The sequence below is a fragment of the Nanorana parkeri genome, unplaced genomic scaffold (genome assembly GCF_000935625.1).
Source record: "Nanorana parkeri isolate BGI_ZX_2015 unplaced genomic scaffold, ASM93562v1 scaffold477, whole genome shotgun sequence".
NCBI classification, from domain to species: Eukaryota; Metazoa; Chordata; class Amphibia; order Anura; family Dicroglossidae; genus Nanorana; species Nanorana parkeri.
Genome location: NW_017306745.1, coordinates 791,015 through 813,053, shown reverse-complemented (window position 1 = coordinate 813,053; position 22,039 = coordinate 791,015). Strand labels below are relative to the sequence as shown.

Sequence of the window (22,039 nt, the reverse complement as noted above, 5' to 3'; positions counted from 1 at the left end):
ACTTCATAGGCTGCTATTCAGATGGCAGGAAATTTGACTCCTATCTCCATAGTAACAGCCCAGAAAAGGTGAATAACTAGAGTTGGTGACCCATTGCTGTGATTTACCTAAAAGGTGAAAACACTCAAAAGCAATATTTCTTCTATAAAAGTCATACTTTTTATTGCAGTTAAACACACGTTTTTACAGTGCAGAATGGGATGGCCATACCAGATATGGTGAACTCTCCCTCCTATGTACAAAATATTGATGCATGGGAATGAATTGCAATAAATGAAATCCACAAATCCCAAAAACCACCTCGTCCAGGAAGGTAGATCGCCATAAGTGAATCCGAACTGTGCTAACCCCCCAAAGCAACTGGTCAGCTATCACCTTTCACTCTCTCTTTCTGATGAAGAATGACATTTGATTGGCTGATTGCCCATCGCCATTGCTGCTTTTACAGCCATCCCGTGTTCAGTGACTGTTCTCTGTTGTCATTTCAATAAAGTTCATTATAAAAAAAAAATTCCCAGACCAATTTATAAAACAAAAAAACAAGATGGAGGAAAACTGTCCCATGAGCCATGCAGACGGGCCATTGTCTAGGTTAGAAAGGTTCTTGTCTTTGTGTGTTGGTTATAAATTCATGGCTTCTGTCAGTTTCCTCTCTTCAGGTATACCATTGACCTGCAAAAATAATGAACACTCCAATCAAAACCAGAATGAAACCTTGAAAAGGATAGAGGCTTTGCAATCTGTCCCCTGCGTCAGTGTTCCATAGTGCATCAGTATCCCTATTCTTGGTATCTGGGAATCCCTTCCAGTAATTGATCAGGGATGTCCCCAAACACACCCACTTCAATACTTGTACTAAAAAGATTCTCACAGCTGCAAATGTTCCCCATGGAATGAGATGCAGTGCACTATTGCTGCCGATTTGGTTATAATTAAGGATGCACTGATACCGGTATTTTGGTATCGAGTACCGATATTTTTTTTCCGGTACTCGTCATGAGGTGACGAGGGAGCATGAAGCCGGTTTCCCAAACCATTTAGAAAGCTGGGCGCTTCGTCATTACATGGCGCCTGGCTTGATCACAACAGACGGCTGGATCCCAGATGTCATTTGGCCAGGACAAGTTACAAAAACAGGAAAATTTTATTTCATACTTACCGCAATTTTCCTTTCCTGACTAGCTCCATGGCAACACACAAATTGGGCCATCCCATTTGTGTGCTGCCATGGAGCCGTCAGGGAAATGACAGTTGTAATCTGATTGGTCACACACAACCTTCTCTTTATATATTGTCATCTATCTTCAATGTGGATTATGATCAACTAAAATGTTTCCTTTTGGTGCTTCTCTGTAACCCGTATGTAACTATGATTGCTACTTTGAATGCTGTCAGCCATATCAGCTGGAATAGCCTCTCTATGGCCCCTTTCACATGGACACCTTCAGTTCTGATCAGCAGAGGATCCGTGCACCATTGTGACATCCGTGTCCGTCCAGTTTGTTCCCCAACCAAATGTTCCCCTTGTGATGGAGGAAAAACCTGAAATGACCAGACCACTTGTTGATCTATGAGGAATCAGATGTAAACGGATATGTGTCCATCTACATCACATTAGCCACCACAATCAGGTCCGCAGAAACAGAACTCTGATCCATGTGTTTTTCTGTACCTGGCTGGGGCCGGGGGTAATCAGTTTTAGATGGACGCCCCCTCTGTTTATATCTGGCTGCCCATAGGGCAGGAGTGAGGAACCTCAGACCCTCCAGCTGTGGTGACTACAAAACCCATGAGGCATTGCAAGATTCTCACAGGCATGACTCCCAGAGATGCATCATGGGATTTGTAGTTTCACCACAGCTGGAGGGCCGGAGGTTCCCCACCCCTGCCATGGAGTAACATTGGCTCAGATCCGCATGAAAAACAGGAGGAACTGATTGGAAAGCCTGCGTACAAAGGTGCCCATACACTGCACGATTCTCGTACGAGAATCGCGGGAAATCCCGCGATCGTACGAGAATCGTGCAGTGTGAATGAAGACGTGCGACCGATTCTACTGTACGGTTGCACGTCTTACGATTTTCGGCTGGTTTGAATGATGCTCGGGGGACAAATGCCGAACGGGCCCGTGTGCGCATGCGTACACTGCCCGTTCAGCATTGCGGTCATCGGAAGCCCGCCCCTCAGGGGGGTGGGCTTGTGATGATCGCAAGTACCATCTGCCTGTCCAAGATGGGCAGATCGTACGTTAAGGCTTTTCCCCATAGTTCTCCTTAAGGTAACGGGAGGACACAAACTAGCGTCCTCCCGTCACCCTAAGCTCAGTATACCTCGAGCTGCAGCTCGCGGTATACTGAGACGCCGCAGCTGAAGCGGATCCCGACAATTATGCCGGGATCCGCCCAGCTGCGTGAGTGACAGCTGGCTCTGCCCATCTAGAGGCAGAGCCAGCTGTACCCGCCCCCTCTCCCATCCAATCCACCAGTCAGCGCTGAGGGAGCGGGGAGGGGGGAATCCAGCCCCTCCCCAGTCACGGCAGAGAGCTGTGACAGGATGGAGAGGTGTGCGAACGCCGGTATGTGTTCGCTCACCTCCCGATCTACTGAGCCGACCTGTGACAGTCTCATTGTCACAGGTCGGCTAGAACTATGAGGTGAGTGAAAAGCACTCCCCTCATAGTTCTCCTTTAAAGTACTTTACAACCCTCGCTAGACAAAAGTCTTGCGAAGGTTGTAAAGTGTATTGCCACCTTAAGGGCCATAACCCTTTTACTTCAGAGTAACCCTTGAAATAAGTTTCTGGGGAACCCCTGCTAAGACCAATTCATTGGGGACCGGGTGGAAGATTTATAAATCGGCCCCTAAGTGCTTCACATAGAGTAAGCCCTAATATCATTGATAAAGCCTAAGCAGTTGTACATTGCTGGATCAATATAAAAAAAATCAATCAGGTCGGCTCCCACACGTGATCCATCACAGCAAAGTTTGAAATAAAAGGAAAGAGTTGATTGTTGATTATACTTACTTCAAACCTCTGAAATGTTGCCATGCGGAATTCTCCTTTGGATTCGGAAAGCAGTAATGAAGAGGAAGAACAATATGAAATTCCCCAATCTGCTTCCATCTGCAGTTCTCACACATATTTGTTTTTTTGGTCACACAGGATAAAGTTTTAAATGTAATTTAAAGGTCAATGTCCCCAAAATGGATGTTTCGGTATTTGCTACATGCAGGAGTGCTATTCCTCAGGGACTCTACTGTGAGATCTCTGAGTTCTCAGGTCTGCTGTTCCCAACATGGAGAGTTCCCACTATCCCTACTAAATGTTTTATTTTAGATTATGGAGAATGTAACTGGAAAAGCTGGAAAGTACAAAAGTGCATAAGTCCTGTAGCACTCCTTACCGGAAATCCCAAAGTGTTAATGGGTGCTCGAAATGACCGCGGATGGCGCCGCACACAGTACAACTTTGAATAGAGATGTCATCAGCACACCAGCACGACAGAATCTAAGTCAGTGCAAATCAATTTATTGCTGATGACATCTCTATTCAAAGTTGGAAAAGCTGGAACACACAAAGGTTTGGCAGGGACACATAAAATTCATAAGAACACGGGAACAGAGTCGGAGATGATGAGAGATCTCACTGTTGGAGCATCCAAGACCTATAAGAAGCTAGAAGCTGACTCCGCCTACCTGACTCCATCTGATACCAAAATATCAATTCTGGGCAGACTGACCCTTTAAGGAAAAACTAAGTGATGTTCAGTGAACCACGTGTGCTAAAAGGAAAATGTAACAGCAGGGGTGTAAGGAAAATCATGAGGCACCATAGCACAATTTTGTTGTCCCCCTACCCTTTCCTTCCCCATTAAAATGTTTCTTACTGCACAAAGGTGATGTGACTATCAATGATCCAGAGGTCTGACTTCAGCCCTTCTTTACTGGAAACTTTAGTTAGTTTGCAGTTAATGTGTGTAGATTTCCTTAAAGCCTTCCTAATGGGCCCCCAACCCCGGGCCCCATACAGCCACATGAGTGTATGGCCACTGTCACTTTACTGTGCAGCAGTTATTTGAATTTCTACCACAAGAGAACATATGAATGTGGTCACTGATCTTAGAAAAAACACATCATCACTATGGCCATTGTTTTTTTTTTTATCTTCTTCTAATAATTCTAAGTGGGGACCACATAATGTGAATAAACCCAAATGGTCCCAAATACCAACCACAGGGGGAGTCATGGTGGTAGGGAGAAGCCTTCTGGTAGGACATATTTAGTAAAGGGCTGCAGGAAATAGGTGTGTCCTTGTCAGTAATGTATGCACAGGCATTTAGAGCTTCACCTGGACCTCCAGATCTCCAACCCAAGGAGTGAAGTAACATTAATATAGAAAACACTTTTTTACTGTGTGAAACGCCCCCCTCGGTGACCAACTGCAGCTTTCGGGCCGCTGAAGACTGTAGACAGTAGTCTGTATTGTCATGCCTGCAGTCTCTAACAGCTTTCTGTAGCATTACATTCACTGACTATTTGGTGATGTCAGGGGCCCCTAATTTAAAGTAGTGTGACCACCACTGGTGTACATGGTGGGCAACACCTATGAGCTTCAAAGCTCCACAATGTATCCTTCAATTGGAGTCTGGAGGAAGCAGTGCTCTGGGGCACTGTGAGCACCCATATACATAAAACATAGCCTGTCTCTAAATGAAACCTTATACTCATAATTCTTTTCTTTACTGACCTGCATTGTGTTGCTGAGGTATCGCTGTCTGATGTGGCATCGTCCTAGGAAACACAATGAAACATTAGTCTTTGGTTTATGGTAGAACCTTTTGTATGTCAAGCAATGGTTTTTTCTTTTTCAACAGGGGTGCAGCTACAAACCACGGGCAGTGGCAAAGTTTTGATTTGGGTATCCCGTTCAGCGCTTGCCCTCTTCAGTGACATCTCTGCAGCAACTGGCATTCCCTTTCTATTGGTAGTTAGTGGAGAACCCCCCCCCCCCCCCATTGGTGGTCATGGGAGAAGGGACCATTTACATTGTTAATCAGTAGAGAGTGGCAGTGTTATGTTGGAAATTACCTCTAGAAATAGCCAGATGGGTCAGTCCCAAAGAAGGAGAAGAACTGAGATTCTACTGCCAGGATTCTGCGGAGCTGTATGTGCATGGGCAGGGAAATCAGTCAGCCCACAAAGTAATCTAATATTTTATAAACCCAGTCAGCTATGCTGCAGTTTTTTTTCTAGGGGGACATCCTGAGCTGACTGCAGGCCCTATAGAAGCCACATGGGCTGCTATGGTGCTGTTGTGCCCTTGCTTTGAATGTATCCAGGCATACCAATCAACTTTGCAATTAGAAACTCTGTGGTGTGAGATCTGTGATCACAGTCTAAAGCCAACAGTGCATTGTTTACATTCACCTTGTCTGCACTTTGCACGTACCAACATCACAATATGAAGACACAAGTGCACAACAGGACTTAGAACAACAAGAGAGACATCAGCAATCCCTGTACTTGTCCATTCTACCTGACACACTTGACTGGCTGAAATTACATGGACCGGGACATAGTCTTGACTTAGCTAAATATATGTAGGGGCTGCCTTCTTTTAGCAATCTGCAATCTTTTTCTTCAATGGTTATATGTGCAGTACAGTATAGATATTATCATTTATGGCACCTTGCTGTGCCAACACAGAAATCTAGAGCTGATGCCTTCCTTGTTGTTCCTAGTCCTGGTCTGTAGTTACATTGCAGACTGGAGACAGGCTGAGTGTAAACAAAATGTTTTCTTTTATATATAAAGGGGAAGGGTCCAACAACAATTAATACTCACTGCTGTGTCTGCATCAGTGGCATGCTGGTGTTGTCATAGGTGTCAGTGTGAAGGGGCGGCACCATTTCGCCAGTAACCGGGTGGAAAACTGGAAGCGTGGACAAAGGCCAGGCAATCTCCCGGTTCTTGGACATGTCGCGGAGTTCTTTGGTTGATTTCTGGATGGCACTGTGGTGAACGAGCTGAATGCTGGAATAAAAAAAATAAAAAAAGGTCTAATATTACATTTTGCTTATTTTACTCATATCGCAGACCAATGGGTCTGGGAGACTTTTCTGCTGTATTGTAAAACTGAAAGATATTAAAGAGTTTCATGACTTCAATACATCATCCATATGCAAAGTTGTCAGCAAGAAACATTTATTCAATTGTTGGAGTAAAGTTTGGTTCTCATTGCTTATAGTATGCCATGGGAAACAGACGCTACCAGTTCGTTCTCAGAATTTTAATAGTTAAGTGTAACGGACACAAGGGCTGCAGGAGCTTCACAGCAGAATTACACAGAGACTTGGGGGAGGTGTGAGCTGGGGCTTAGCATTGGGGGGGGGGTTTGCAAATGGAATGTAGCCGAAGCGTCTGCAACTATGTTGGGATACCTTTGTCATCTGCCCGGCTGACACCTTCACCTTCATGATCACAGGCACAAAGACACTCACAGACAATGAGACTGATAAGATAAGGGGCTACGTGACCCTGTGCATTATGGGTTTACTTTGGGGTTGAATGTTGTTCCTATTGGTTCTCGGTTGGGCGTGATTCATGTTTATTGATGAAGGGGGATTGTCCCTTATTGCCTATAACTGTTTGAAAATAAAGGAATTCATTGTTTTTACGCCAAACTAGTGTTGTCTAGTTCCTGGGGGAACGAGGGTAAATGCTGGCCAGGAAGGTGCCGAGCAAGGAAGCAGTATTTGGCGGAGATACCAGGCAGGCTATAAGGAGAATCCGTCACAATAAGGACCTAAGATATTGGCCAAGTCTACCCAAATTTGATATTTCAGTTTGGCAAGGCTAACCAAAAAGTTGGCAATTTCTTAGGTCCCTCTGAGACTCCCGTGGAGAGATTTTCTGAGAATCCTCTACTTGGTTGTTGTGGCCATTACAAAGCCAAGTGATGGCATGAGGCTTCCCGATGGCTTTTTCATAATGTAGAATAGATAAATGAGGACACCAGCTATTGGAGAAATGTAGAAATGCTTATCTTTAGTGATGGGCGAATATGCCAAGGTTCAATCTTCAAAGAATTTGGTGAATCTTGTTTGATGTTCGAGATACCAAACTTAGATGGAAATCCTATTAAAGTCAATAGGGGGGCTATACTTGTTAAATTCTATCAATTTTAGGATTAATAGGCAAACCACTGTCAAAGGCATGGGTAGCTGGGGACTGCCATGGAGGTCATGCACCAATTCAAAAGATTAAAATAAAAAAATGGGGAAAACACAGCAACACCACAATCTGATTCATTGCAGTTGGAAAAAAAAAGGTTTTTCAGGTTGCTTTAGCAGCGACACATGCTTTGTATCAAGCGTTAATAAGCTCTGACTGGCAGATAGAAAGCGGGCAGTAGCTTGCTGCGGCTGTCCCTGTTTTTGATTATGCAAAACTATCCCACCGCTTGTCAATTTTTAGGAATAATTACCAGACAACAGATGGTAAAACTGGGCAGCAGCAGGACATTTTTTTTAATGAAGGAGAACTGGCTGAAACATACTGAAGAAAATGAGTGCAGGCAAGGGTTTTACTATATGAATTAGGAGACTGAAGATAACACAGTAGTGGAAAATTGGTTAGAAGCAGAACACATTTGATGAGCAATCCTAGGCCCAAATTTACTAGAGACAAAAAACAGCTACAAGAACACAGATACTGCACAGAATACAGCATTGCAAAACTAGCCAGCAGCAGGACAGTCTTAGCATTAGGGACAATAGGCCTAAAGTCTGTATGCCTAACTTGTATCTATGGGGATAGGGGGGTGCATTGAATGTGAGGGATATAAAAATGAATTTAAAAAAAACCCTAACCTACCCACAGCTGAAATAAAAGCCAATTATTAAAGGGAAGCTTTGCAGCAAACCACAAAATGTTTTCTATAGACAGAGAAGCATCTAAATGTAACCAGTGACCACAAATCAATCACAAAATGAAAAACAAAAAAAGCTCCAACAACAGAAACATAAAGGCAGCAAAGGGGTTAACTGCCCAAAGTGCTGGCAATCAAAATTAAAGTACATTTGCCTAACTAGCCCTGGTATCCACCAGTTTGTCAGCAGTTACTATGCTTTTCCTACAACAGCTTCCGTTGCATTGACACTATGGCTGCTCTGTCCCCCCACCCCTTTAATAATGGAGGGGTGAATTAACTAAAAGACCCCTCATTGGTCCTTCTAAGCCCGCTGGCCATATTCAATGGTCATGCAGTAAATGATGGTTTAAAAAAATTATCCTGGGTGAATGTACACATAAGTTCACCCAGGACCTTTAAGTCCTGTCAAATAGTGATGGGCTTGGGCGTGTTCGCAGCTCCACGTGCCGAGCCCGCCAGGAAGCTGACAGCGCCGCAGCTCCAATCACAGGTACTGAAACATTATCATGGTCCGCAGCTGCAGAGATCGGGAAATGTCTCCGTGCCTGTGATTGGCGCTGCTGTCAGCTTCCTCGGGGGCTCGGCACGTGGAGCTGCGAACGTGCCCGAGCCCATCACTACGGTCAAATTAGATTGCTAACTGGTAACCTCAGAATCTCTAAGAGACTAAAATGTTTACAATTTAGAGCCATACGCTCTATTGGCTCATTTGTTGACGGGGAAGTGGGTGGCTATGTAAGGTCCTGCAATGACTCTAACTACTGTAGGAATGGACTGATTACTACAGAGGATACTATATAGATAACTTGTTTATAAATTTATAGGAATCCATGACATTGGAAATTTAACAGCAACTTACAGTTGTTTGTAGAAAAGGCAGGTAAGGACCCTACATATAGCCCTCATATAGCGGCTTGTTTATGAGCTTAAGATCTAAAGCGAATACAAACAAAAAACACTCCCATCACCATAGTGGAATGCTTATTGTATGTATTTTTTTAGATGCAGCATCCTTCAACCACATCCAGGCTTTAGAACTCAAGAAACACCAATGACATGCCCTCTTCAAATCACGAGGGTCTTCAGTAGGTGACCTTTAAGAGAAAAATATCCAGTGTCGTATTCCTGCTTAAAGGGTTTGTCCACTGAAAACATATTTCAGGTTTGGGTTACTATGATAGGTTGAATCACCCATTTGTTTCTTCTACTGTACTTCTTGGGTTGGTGGATAGAGTAGCAGCCACAGAAGGCCCTTAATCCATGCTAGAGAAATCTACTCCACAACACCCATCCTCAGTCCAACTTTCTCCCAACCCTCACTTGCACAAGCTCCGATGAAGGGGGGATCAGTAAAGCCTTTGAAACCATACGTCTGTCACTTTCTTCATTGTACCATCGTACCAAACTTTCTTATGTCCCTTGGGGGCACCAGTGATGTGAATTCCTTGTAGTTTCCTGATTTTCTCCCCTGGTCAAATCCATCAGAGCATAGGAGATGCCTTTTTAGTGGTCATGCAAAATAGGTGGATCGGGAACCTCAAGGATAGAGGTCTTGCAACTGTAGACCCCAGAGATATAAAAATCCAATAGGGTTATACAAATTATCTGCGTCTACCTAAAACCTCCCGAAAAAATGCCCCCCAACCAAAAAAATCTTAGTCACTTTTTTTTAAAGATTGGTGAGAGTTCATTGTATATATTTTTGCAGGCCCTAAAAACAGCCATTCTGCCTTTAGAAGACCTAGAGTAACCTCATACAAAGCAGCTTCTCTGGTGCACATTTATTAATACAAATATCAAGGTCTGTGAACCGACACACCTAGTAAACCTACATGAACTACAAGCAGCGTTCACGAAAATAATTCATGAGTGAATGCCAAGGTGGAGCATGAAACACATGGGTGAGGCATGGCAAGCTACAGTGAGGTGGTGGTGAACATTAGGTGACAACAAGGTAACATAGAGAAGACACTTACTCTGGTGTTTGCATGTTTCTCTTTTCCCTAGAAACGAAACAAAATGTATGAATTAAATAATAGCATTGATATTCGGAGCACTTCTTCAGCTACAGATGAGCAATGAGTTCTAGATGAGCCATAAATGCTGCTGTAGGTACTGAAGAGGAACAGTTACTTACATCAGTATTTATTAGGATGGTGGAAATGATTTTTAGATGTTCTACAGGTACGTGTGATCAAGAGCGTTCCATCCTATGAGCAAAATACTCCAAACAGCCATGTGGTAACTCACTCATGGAGCCCTCTCTGGTTCAAAGTGTTTCTTTCTAACCCAATTTATATCAACTTGATATAAACTAAATGAGCAACAATAAAAGATATTGGGTCTCATATGTTAAAGTAAACAGCTGGATTACAGCTAAACGTGACCAATTGGCTGGCAGATGTGGCTTGGCCATTATCCAAAAAATTGTCACGCCTACAAAATGTAGAATTTCTGAACTGAAGTCAATGGTATCCAAGCCAAGCTTGAAAGAGATTTGTTTTACAGAGCAGCACATTATGCTCTGCCTGAGGAGATGATGGGGCCTGGTAGAACTGACAATTTCAGGGTGCTTGAGCAGTAGCAGAAGCAGATATAAGGCAGCCTTTGGTCTCTTTCTCCCAGAAGCGTTTGGAAATTGTAAGCACCAAAAATAACACTAAAATTTGGATAAAGACATGTAAGCTGTGGAAAAATTATTATTATTAATAATACTAAAGCTGAATCTCCCATACGGGATCCGAATTTCAGAATGGCATTATGGCATTCCGAGTACCATTCGGGTCTGGGAGCCATATACATATATCACTAAAGCTGAATCTCCCAGACCCAAATGGCATTTCCGAATTACATTCGGGAGCTCCCAAGTGCAATTCGGGTCTGGGAGCCATGTACATATACTGTATTCCTATAGCTGAGGCTCCCAGAGCCGAATGGCATTCAGGAGCTCCCGAATGCAATTCGGAAAATCGCAACCCGAATGCCATTCGGGTCTAGGAGCCTCAGCTTTAGTATTATATGTATATAATGTACATGGCTGCCATGTTGCCGTAACAAAAATTTGTGTTCAGACCCATTCGGATGAATTAAACCGAAAAACACATCTGAGTGGACAGAAAAGTCACATGTCCGATTCAGTTGAGTTTTTGACCGAAATTCGGACAGGATACGAAATTCAGAAACGGAAATTCGGATTCGGACACATTTGGATGCAGTGGGATTTGGAAATTCGGGTGTGAAACGAATCACACATGTCTATTTGGATATGGCCATCAGAATTCGCGATATTAGATCTTAATTAAATAAGATCTGAATGTTGGGATAAACTCTTTTCACAGCTCTGTTTTTTTTAGTGGGGGGTGGAAAGTGTTGGAAATGTTTTTATTAGCTGCCTTCTTTTAAATCTTTTTCAATGTTGATTTTGTGAAATTTTATACACGAAGGCAATGAAGCTTTAACCAACCAGGGCAAACAGCCAACTGTAATGGAATCTTTTGGAAGACACAGAGGAAACCTCTACCTTTTCTTTGACTGAGACTAGTTCTGATTGGTTTCCCGGTGTCCACAATACTTGGTCATATTTTAAAAATAATGGTTTCCTTTGGTGATCTTTGGCTAAGGTGCCTAGTTCAGTTTAGTTTAATGAGTAGAAGAAAATCTAAGCGGCTCTGTTGACCACTTTCAATGGAACTCATTAGATATGGAGTTTACGCCAGAGCTTTATAGCTCCTCATTTGGCTACCCTTTAAACATATCATGGTTCCAGTAGATTTGGGAAAAGCTAAAATGCCTTAAAAATAAATATTTCTAGACTCTACTAAGGTCCTGCACTCTGCCTGGGATCTACATGTATGCACAATCTAAGATTTGTTCTTGTAATTAATGGCAGATGAAATATATTGTTCACTTGAGATTCTAATATACAGGATCAGTCCACCAAAAAATGATAGTTCAGAGTCGATGGAAATCTTTAATATCCACACCTTCCTATACCTCTTAGGGAGACCATCAGTGAGACCTCTGTAGCATAGAGTTCCCAGTTCCCTTTGCCAACAATGACCACTGCACGGGATCTTGTTCATCCAGTGATGGTGGCGTAAAGCCAGGAAGTGTGTTTGCTGGATCTCACTTCTGGAATCCCTTTTAGATATAAGAAGCTACTGGCTGATTCACCCCACTGGACTCTCCCCAATAACTGGAAGGAATATCAGTTTTGGGTGAACTGATCCTTTAAGTATACAATTCTAGTAAGGACATCGGCTCTGGATCACTGTAGAACAAATAATAATAATGACTCACAATGCAGATTTTTAGGAATGACTGAAAAATGGAGATGCAAAGACAGTACACATGTCGAGAACAAACACATACATGGAGATTAATGTCCGGCTGAAATAAACTTCATGAAAGAATGGAAGTCAAAATGTTAACATGCCTTTTGTTATGTTACTTGCTGCTTTTTTTCCCCCATTTCATCTACATAGAAAGTTCTAATCAAACTTATTTGTCCTTTGGAAAAACTTTGAAGACTGATCTAATAGAATGATATATTAAATGTACACTTTACAATGCGTCAAATCAGGCAAACGTGACAACATTGTGTGAAAATTTGATACAAAACAAAAATAAAATTGCATTTTGTGATACATTTGACCTCTGAACGTGTAACGGTATAGTACTGCCTATGGAAGCAAAAGAAAATCCCCTGATTTTGTCCTGATACAATATTGCTAACAAAGTTTCGAGTAACCCTTGGCATGAAATTACAGGTTCCTATCTAGTCAATTCAGTGTGATGATCTCATGCCTGTAGGGGGCCCTGAGTCTCTTGATGGCCACTGTTGGGGGAACTAGCAATATGGTAGATGAAAAAACCTGTTCCTGTAAATAATAGTACTCCTAAAAAGTCAACACTGGCCCCCTGTACCCAGCTCTGCCCCCTCCAATTTTCATACAAGCTATTAGAAGGCCATACGTTTGCGAACACCTGACCATCATGACTGTGCGAACCTGTTGGACATCCCATTCCAGAACCATCGGCATTAATTTGGAGTTGGCCCCTGCACTTTGATACAATAACAATCTCCACTCTTTTTGGAAGACTTTTAACAAGATTCTGCTACGTGTCTGCGGGTAGTTGTGTTTGTTCAGCCACAAGACCATTTGTAAGGTCAGGTGCTGATGTTGTAGGAGAAGGTGTCCAATAAAGTTGAGGTCAGGGCTCTGCACAGGCCCCTTGAGCTTCTCCACACCAAACCATGGGTCTGTGCATCTGCACTCAATTTGGAGGGATGTTCATATACTTTGACCATATAGGGCAAAAACCCAAAAACCGTAAAAGCCAAGCTTGGAGCCACCTCTCCCACATGCCGAGGCCTCCTACTGGGCAGTGAGGGCAACTGATTTCCGCCTCTAAATTGGACTAGGTCAAAGACCTCAGATTTGGTCAGGGCTGGATTTACTTTCTCTGCTGCCCCAATGCCAGATTCCGCAATGCGCCCCCCTGTACGGTGGATGACATTGCCGAGATTACTTGTACAAAACAAGCGGCGGCTTCCCCGCTGTACATTTAGCTCGGCTTGCCCAAAGCAGGGCTAAATGTAGAAAACAACTACACGCCCGACGCCCGGAACTGCATGTCCCGGGCGTCCGAAGATAGGAATTCCACGCCCCTGCTGCCCCTCTACTCCCTGCCGCCCCAAGGCAGGGCCTCGGTTGGCCTTGTGGGAAATCCGGCCCTGGATGTGGTATTTCATGTGGTTTCTGAAATTCTGTATAGATGATCTATGAGAACATCAATGCATATCCTTTAAAGGAAAATGAATTATTCATATAATTTCAGACTCTTATGTATCTAGATCTATTTGATTTAACATGCGTATATGTTTTTTCATCAGGTGCTGATTCCGAATATCCTAGGTTTGTGACAGGTTCACTTTAAGGATGACCATACTTGGGATGACTGTTGGTAAGACTTAATAAAGGTCAGCAAGTGAACATACAATAGCACCTTTTTTTCTGCACGTATTTCCTGCAACCTGTTTTCGGGTCATTGTTTCTTATTGTTCATGGAACAAAATGTCAAAGTAAATTATTTAACATCGATATTCAAGATGATTTACAATGAAAGTCTGTACCCTGATACACGACAGAACTTTGACACCATCACCTGTTGAAAGCTTAAAGAGGTCCTGAACGTGAAGACTCGCTATAGTATACGGAACATCTAGAAATTTTAATTGTGTCTAAATAATCCCACGAAGATCTATCTGGGAAAAAAAATCAGCGCAATTCCTGGCATGTGAGGGCACCTAGGCTCTCCTGTACATGTATGTGAGGGTGCCTAGGCTCTTGGAACATCTAGAAATTTTAATTGTGTCTAAATAATCCCACGAAGATCTATCTGGGAAAAAAAATCAGCGCAATTCCTGGCATGTGAGGGCACCTAGGCTCTCCTGTACATGTATGTGAGGGTGCCTAGGCTCTCCTGTACCTGTATGTGAGGGCGCCTAGGCTCTCCTGTACCTATATGTGAGGGTGCCTAGGCTCTCCTGTACCTGTATGTGCGGGCACCTAGGCTCTCCTGTACCTGTATGTGAGGGCGCCTAGGCTCTCCTGTACCTGTATGTGAGGGCGCCTAGGCTCTCCTGTACCTGTATGTGAGGGCGCCTAGGCTCTCCTGTACCTGTATGTGAGGGTGCCTAGGCTCTCCTGTACCTGTATGTGAGGGCGCCTAGGCTCTCCTGTACCTGTATGTGAGAGCACCTAGGCTCTCCTGTACCTGTATGTGAGGGTGCCTAGGCTCTCCTGTACCTGTATGTGAGGGTGCCTAGGCTCTCCTGTACCTGTATGTGAGGGCACCTAGGCTCTCCTGTGCCTGTATGTGAGGGCGCCTAGGCTCTCCTGTACCTGTATGTGAGTGTGCCTAAGCTCTCCTGTACCTGTATGTGAGTGTGCCTAGGCTCTCCTGTACCTGTATGTGAGTGTGCCTAAGCTCTCCTGTACCTGTATGTGAGGGCACCTAGGCTCTCCTGTGCCTGTATGTGAGGGCGCCTAGGCTCTCCTGTACCTGTATGTGAGTGTGCCTAAGCTCTCCTGTACCTGTATGTGAGTGTGCCTAAGCTCTCCGGTACCTGTATGTGAGGGTGTCTAGGCTCTCCTGCGCCTGTATGTGAGGGTGTCTAGGCTCTCCTGCGCCTATGGCCTCATAGCAGTGTATCTGCAGTATGAGATCTTCGGTACTGCTGCCTCTGACTACGAGTCTCAGGAGATTTGGAGTAAGATTTGGTGATGTCACTACTATGACACTACTACTCAGTTCCTTTATAAGGGTCATGTCATATCACCGACATTGTCCCAGACACTTGCAGCAGCTACAAATGACTTTGATTTATTGATCCGGCAATGGGAAGCCAGTTGCTGGGGATGGATGCAATGCTTCTCTATGTAGCTGGAATTCACTGGTGTGCCATGGTCACCAACAGCTGTATTGGATATAATAGGCAGCTATTGACGTTGGCAATTCTGTAGTTCCAATGCTGCAAAAAGTCATCAACTGAGCTACAAATCCCCGGAGAGCTTCCACTCCCTGCAATCCATTTATTCCTCACAACATCCTGTAGCCGATACAAACCCCTCGTGTAACAGGTCCCTCAGTGTGTGGGGTTACTGCACAGAGAGAAAGTTATAACAATGTCTCGGCATTGTGGTGCCGCCATCACCCTGCACTGCAAGGGTTAAGTGCTCATTCTTTGCCTTGGGTAAAAGTTATACTCACCCGATCCTCTGAGCCAACTAGCTCTCAGACCAGTCCCTGGAGTGTCTCTCCCCTTCCTCTGCAGTGGACTAAGGTCCCTTAGTCATCACATTCCATACACAGTGTACAGGATGTGCAGGATGTGAGGACGCCGAGGGACATACCATCACTGCAGCAGAGGAGACAGGCAGGAGCACGCGCTGTCACTGGCGGCCGACTGTGAGGCTTGGGTGAGTATAACTTTGTTATTTTTGACCCTAGGCAAACATTTGTACCTAACCCCTGCAGTGCCGGGGTAACCACACTGCAAGGGTTAATAACATTTTTAACTGGAGTTGTTCTTTAAGTGAAGCAGAGAAAAATCATGTCTTCTGCCCTGATAGACAGGGTGTGGCAGAGCTGTGTAAACCTCAAGGCTGGATGGACAGAAGCACATATACTGTTGTGAGTAAAGCATCTCTCACATGTGTGTTCCGTCTATGTATTTGGAGTATTTTTGTACCATGTTGCCATTTCTGGTTTACATAGTGGAGAACACAGTCATGAAAGGGCCCCTGTACAGTTATTGGGCTCCCCATACCACTGCTGTCCAGGTACAAACATGTATTCACCGTGTATAGCAGCTGGCTAGATAACTAGATACACAACCAGACAGAAGCAGATGGAGGATAGCCTTCCAAATTCCATGAAGTTACAAATGGCTTAAAATACGTAACAGCAAACATTCACTTCCAGTTCCAGTCCAAACATTGTCATGAGGAAATAGACTCCTGGCCCGGGAGGTAGTATTGTCAGTTCTCGCTGGTTGATGTCACATAGGAACCAGTGGCGTAACTATAGCAGCCCAGGCAGCTGCTACGGGGCCTGAGAGTGGAAGGGGGCCCTATTAGGCTGTTGAGGCAAATTAAACCTAGAACATGTGAAGATAACACAGTACTGTATCATTAAGGGTTGGAGCGGTTGGAAAGCTGATGCCAGATGCACAAGAGAGATCTCTGTGTCATTAGTTACAGCTCAGAGAGAGGTCGTTAGGGGGGCCCTCATCATGTTTTTGCTATGGGGCCCCGTGATCTGTAGTTATTCTCCTGGTAGGTACTACAAACCGATAGCATGGTTGGGGCATCGTGAAAAAATGCCCTGGTCTAAGTGACCCAATTTGACCCATATCTAGCATTAACGGGGCCCCTCACTCCCAGACGGCCCTTGTGCAGCTGCGCAGTTTGCAGAAATGGCGTTTTTACATCTGAACATGAAGATTCTCTTTCCACTGCAAGCAGTCTGCCTATTGACAAGTGCTGGGATACGTTTTCAGCCACATGATGAGTGCATAGACATTAAGGTGGTCACACATGCATCGATATCGTCATACAACCCATCATTCCTCGCCACTGAGATGATCCAATTGAATCAAAATTGCAAACCAAAGATCTTCTATTCATTTGATTCAGTGAGCGTTCTTCTATTCATTTGACTCTGCCAAGACTATCGGCTGTAGCGGAATTTTGCTGATCGCTCCTGATCAATTGAACAAATAACGATCGGAATTCAGATCGAGCAAGTGATTGCTTTTACCAGATCGTATGCATTGATAATTGATAGATCACATTTTCTATCAGTATATTCATTTGATTGCAAAGGGCAGAACGCTACCCTGGGGTTCATTTATAGAAGTTGATAAGTATGTTCAGATACCATGCAGGGGCGTCCCGCGGCCGGGTCTCACCCGGAGCGCATCCTGGATGACGTCATTGTGCATGCGCGACCATATAATTGAGGCGGGGACGTTCACCCTCTCTCCTGACACTGTCAGGCACTCGGTCCATGACCGAGCGCCCGACTTTTTACAGGGGTGACACCAAAATGACTGTCAGTCATTTTGGTGTCACCCCTACAATTGTGTCACCCGGGAGCACCCCCCTTGTGATGCCACTGATACCATTCACCGTACTAGGTACAAGTACAAGTCCAGATACTTTTCCAGCTCCAGGACCAGACTAGAGTAGAGAAAAATTCTAAAGTTAGGAGACAGCTGTCATTGATAAGGAACATGCGGAGCTCCTGGGATTTGTGCATCCCTGATTTAATGTTTTATTTGTTATATATATATATATATTTATTAGGGATGCACCGATACCATTTTTCCAGACTAAGTAGTACAAGTACTGATACTTGTCCTCACAGATACAAGTACTGATCCATTTTTGTTTAGTGTCATGTGACAGTTTTTCTAAAACAATACAGAATAATGATTTCAGGACAGCGGTGGAGCGCCAGAGCCCGGTCCCAGCTGCAACTGCTGCAACCCTGGTAGTTCTCATGAAAAGTATCGGCACTGGTATCTGAACATCCCTAGAATGTCCTATGCTCGCCAGTGCCATCTAGGGGCGCTAGTGCCATATAGCAGGCGGAACGTTTATAAATGAACCCCCATACACGTTGCATTGTTTGATATTTTAATCAATGGATTGCTTTTTTCTGATTGCTCGCACCTAACTTGATCACAAATATGTGTATGGACACCTTTAGTCAGATCTGGCCAGCAGACCAGCACCAAGAGAAAAGAGCAGCAGGAAGCAAAGCCGGTCGTTAATGAGTAAATATAACTGCCCTCATCTACATATACAATTAAAAAAAGCATGCATAGGTAAAAAGCTTTTTTTTTTTCATTGAAAAGATCATTTACATGGAGCTGATGTCGGTCTAAAAACGTTACCATAGTTCCCCATTAATGGTACTGCCACCAAATTTTTCACAAGACATAACCAGGCTCAATTTAAATTGGCGCTGAGGTTTCACAGCTTTTAGCATAATTTATTCTAAACTGTTAGTGTATATCGGAAGGCGCAACAAACAGCAACTAATGTAAACACTATTTGCAACCAGACAACAAAACTCACATCTGGTAAAACATCTAAATACCACGGTGCAAAAGTACCCGGGTCGGCTTCGGTCCGCACCGCGGGTTCCTCAATACACAAACCTGTAAACTCCTGCAGCCTAAATAAAGTTGTTTGACTTTGAATGTAAGCCAAAGTTGGCACGAATAAAAAAAATGGAGGTCACTCACATTCCTTCTCTCCGGCAGCACATGATGTAGCCGAGTATGGCAAACAGCACCAGAGCCACGGCGGAGGGCACAGCCAGGGTTATGAAGAAGTCTATATAATAATCTCGGGCCTTCAGGGTCTCTGATGGCGGTTTATACTCCCCGACGTCTGGCAGGATCCCTTCTCCGCGCACAACTTCCTGCGTGATCAACACTTGTTTTGTTTTATCAACCTGGAAGCAAAGATGGTAATCAATGTACATTGCCTGCTACAGAAAAACAGAATTCTATTAAAAGAAATTTAGAATAGTATTTTTTTTCCTGTTTTACATCTTTTTTTTTTTTTTTTTACTATAAATATACAAATGTATTTGTTATAAATTCATGTTTTTATTATAATTTTTTATAAATGTATTTATTAAACAAATAAAAACACGATATTCTAATTATTCGAGTTTCACCTGTAATACATGACACAAGAATCACATGGGTTTTCTAAAGTAAGAGGCCAGCAGAAGCTGACTGCTTTTAGGCTCCCTGTGTCTGTTTGAAATCTTAAAACGGAGGTGTAAAAAGGAAGGGGGAGAAAGGGAAAGGGAAAGGAGTCATAGATTCGGCTCATTCACTTGTGTGTGTGCATTTTAGCTTGAGCTACTGAGCTCTGCAAATAACAGACTTTTGTTTACGAGCATTAGGTAAAGAGATAGAAAACAACATAACAATAAGCATATGCAACACTTTCCCCCATAATCCCCCCTCCACCAAACTTTACACTTGGCACAATGCAGTCAGGCAAGTACCGTTCTCCTGGCACCCGCCACAATCAGGAAGAAGGATGGAAAGAGCAGCCGCATGGTCACATGACCACAGAATAAAACTAAAAAACACTTTTATTAGAAAAATACACTTGTATTTAAAAATTAGAAACAGTATTTGAATGTCATAGTGGGATTTCCATTGTATGACTTTGCAAATGGAAGCAAAAATGAACATTCTTAGTATATTTTCTTTCCAGGTCGAATGTATTGTCATAAAAATACCACATTCTGGCCACTAGATGGAGCTGAGGAAATAAAACCGTATGTTCTATGCTCCTTAGCTCCATCTGGTGGCCATAATAGCCAAATGCTTATTTCTTATGCTCCTCAGCTCCATCTAGTGGTCATAAGGCGGCCAAAGATTTGTAGGGTAAATGACTTTGCCAATTATTTATAAACAGACCCCCTAGGTTTTGTGCAGCATTGTGGCATGGTGTTGGGGGCCCCTAGGTAAATAGGTGGACCTTGCATTTTTAGCGCAAGGTCTACTTATAGAAAATTCACCTCACTTCTTGCCCTATGACCACTGCACCAGAAATGTCGTTAACACTAATTTACCGTAGCAGATGGTTCTAACGTTCTGATGGGAGTAGGACATGACAGAAATCAATGTGGACCTACCAGTGAAATCTTGCACCAGTCTATGTGGAACTGAGCTCGGAACTTTTTATCACAGCTGATGACCGGCTCCATCTCTTGGCTGCACCTCAGCTGGTTCTGGGGGTTCTCCACCTCACGAAGACATGAAGAGAAGGGGACATCGGCTCCCACCATGACGTAGACCCTAGAAGAACATGAACAATATCTCGTTCCCAAACCTTGACAAATGAGGGACATCACCTTCACGGTGCAGCTTGGAAGAGAAAAGGGAAAGGGCTGGCAGGCCTCCCTCAGGCCCACAATATAAGAGTTCCTGTCACAGATCTAAAAAAGTGGAGGTAGCTGGAGAAACTAATTTGTTAATTTACAATGTGCCTCTGAATCTGCAACAAATGTAACTTCTTCAGGAAGAGTCAGTTCGCTACTACGGCTCCCTCCCCCCTTGTACGTCATAGCCCTTTCCTCTTCTTCGTGTGTCTAATTACTGCTGTACTGACCTAGCTCCTCCACCCCTCCCTTTCCCCTCCCAAATAACCTTTATGTAGGAGTGAAGGGGAATACTATAGGAGTAGGGATGCACAGACACTGGTTTTCGGTATCGAGTATATGTACCGATATTTATCTTTCTGTACCGATACCGGTACTTCCAGGAGCATGAAGTTTCCTTCCCAGCCAATCAGAAAGCCGGGCGAAGGGTCATTACACGCTGCCCGGCTTCCTGATTAGCCGGGAAGTTGGCTCCTTGCTGTTTGGCCGGCTCAATGCTGATTGGCTGGGAAACTGGCCTCCCAGCCAATCAAGAAGCCGGGCGGCGAGGAATGACCTGGCTTCCTGATTGCTCGGGAAGCCAGAACCATACTGTTTGACTGGCTCAGTGCTGATTGGCTGGGAATCCGGCTTCCCGGCCATTCAGCATTGAGCCGGCCAAACAGCATGGAGTCGGCTTCCCAGCCAATCAGGAAGCCAGGCGGTGAGTAATTGAGCCAGCCAAACAACGAGGAGCCGGGAAGCTGGCTCCTTGTTTGCTTGCGGCACTGAGATTTCCTCTGACTAGAAGTTACAGTATCGGGGGTAAGTATCGGAGCATTTGGGCGAGTACGAGCCCAAATACTCGGTATCGGCACAGATACTGATACTAGTATTGGTATCGATGTATCCCTACTGTAGAGTATCACTTGAGTCTGCTGCGGCTACTGACATCATCTCCAAGATGGGGGCTCCCAACAGCAGTCTCAGGTGTTTTGGATGTCTACACAAGGGAGGCTTTTATAGGTAAATAACCTCCATAAAATTACTTAAATGCACATACAGTGTGTAATCTTATGGGGAGATTGTTATTGAGGTGACTCGTCTGGCAACAGGGCGTCTTGAAGACCTTCCCTTCTAACCCAACCATACCCCAGATGGTAATAAATGATGCCAGTGGGGAGGTAAACCTTAACATGCTCACAGGTGGTCTCACATTATAACAGCTGAAGGTATGAGAAATGGCATTGTAACAGAACAAATGACTGGAAACTGGAAGATGCAGGAAAATCCACAAGTCTTCTTCCCACAGTCATGAGATCCTGACAACCTGTATACATCCATCCATCATTGGTCATGCGGAAGCTGTATTCTATTTCCTGTCTACGGACCGTAAACTTCTGTCCAGTCATTGGGTTCCTTCTGGGTGGAGATTGCTATAATATCCTTTTCTTGCTTGGCTTCCATGCAGATTTAAAGTCTTCGGTACGTAGGTCCTTCATGTAGGACAAACATGCAGCGCATGACTGAGCACACTGTGATTCCATTTGCAGCACACAGGGCCGTCTCTTTAATGAGGCAGCCTGAGGCTGTTGCCTCAGATGGCATCTCCTTGGGTCACGTGGGGAGGCGGCAGGCAGAG

At 44.2% G+C, this 22,039-nt stretch overlaps 1 protein-coding gene across 3 annotated transcripts in view; it reads right to left on the bottom strand.

Annotated features, from left to right (window-relative positions):
- Positions 1–584: 584 nt before the first annotated feature.
- Positions 585–22,039, bottom strand: part of SGCE (sarcoglycan epsilon) — a 50,012-nt gene continuing 28,557 nt past the window's right edge. The window contains exons 6-12 of one of the 3 annotated variants that reach the window (XM_018560761.1): positions 20,173–20,335; positions 18,755–18,966; positions 9,909–9,935; positions 5,844–6,032; positions 4,747–4,790; positions 3,025–3,059; positions 594–672 (exon numbers count right to left, since the gene is read on the bottom strand). In XM_018560761.1, the coding sequence (XP_018416263.1) occupies positions 622–672; positions 3,025–3,059; positions 4,747–4,790; positions 5,844–6,032; positions 9,909–9,935; positions 18,755–18,966; positions 20,173–20,335 (721 nt within the window). In that variant the 3' untranslated portion in view covers positions 594–621. Of the gene's footprint in view, positions 673–3,024; positions 3,060–4,746; positions 4,791–5,843; positions 6,033–9,908; positions 9,936–18,754; positions 18,967–20,172; positions 20,336–22,039 lie in introns of all 3 variants that reach the window. The other 2 variants (XM_018560763.1, XM_018560762.1) reach the window with 2 other exon arrangements.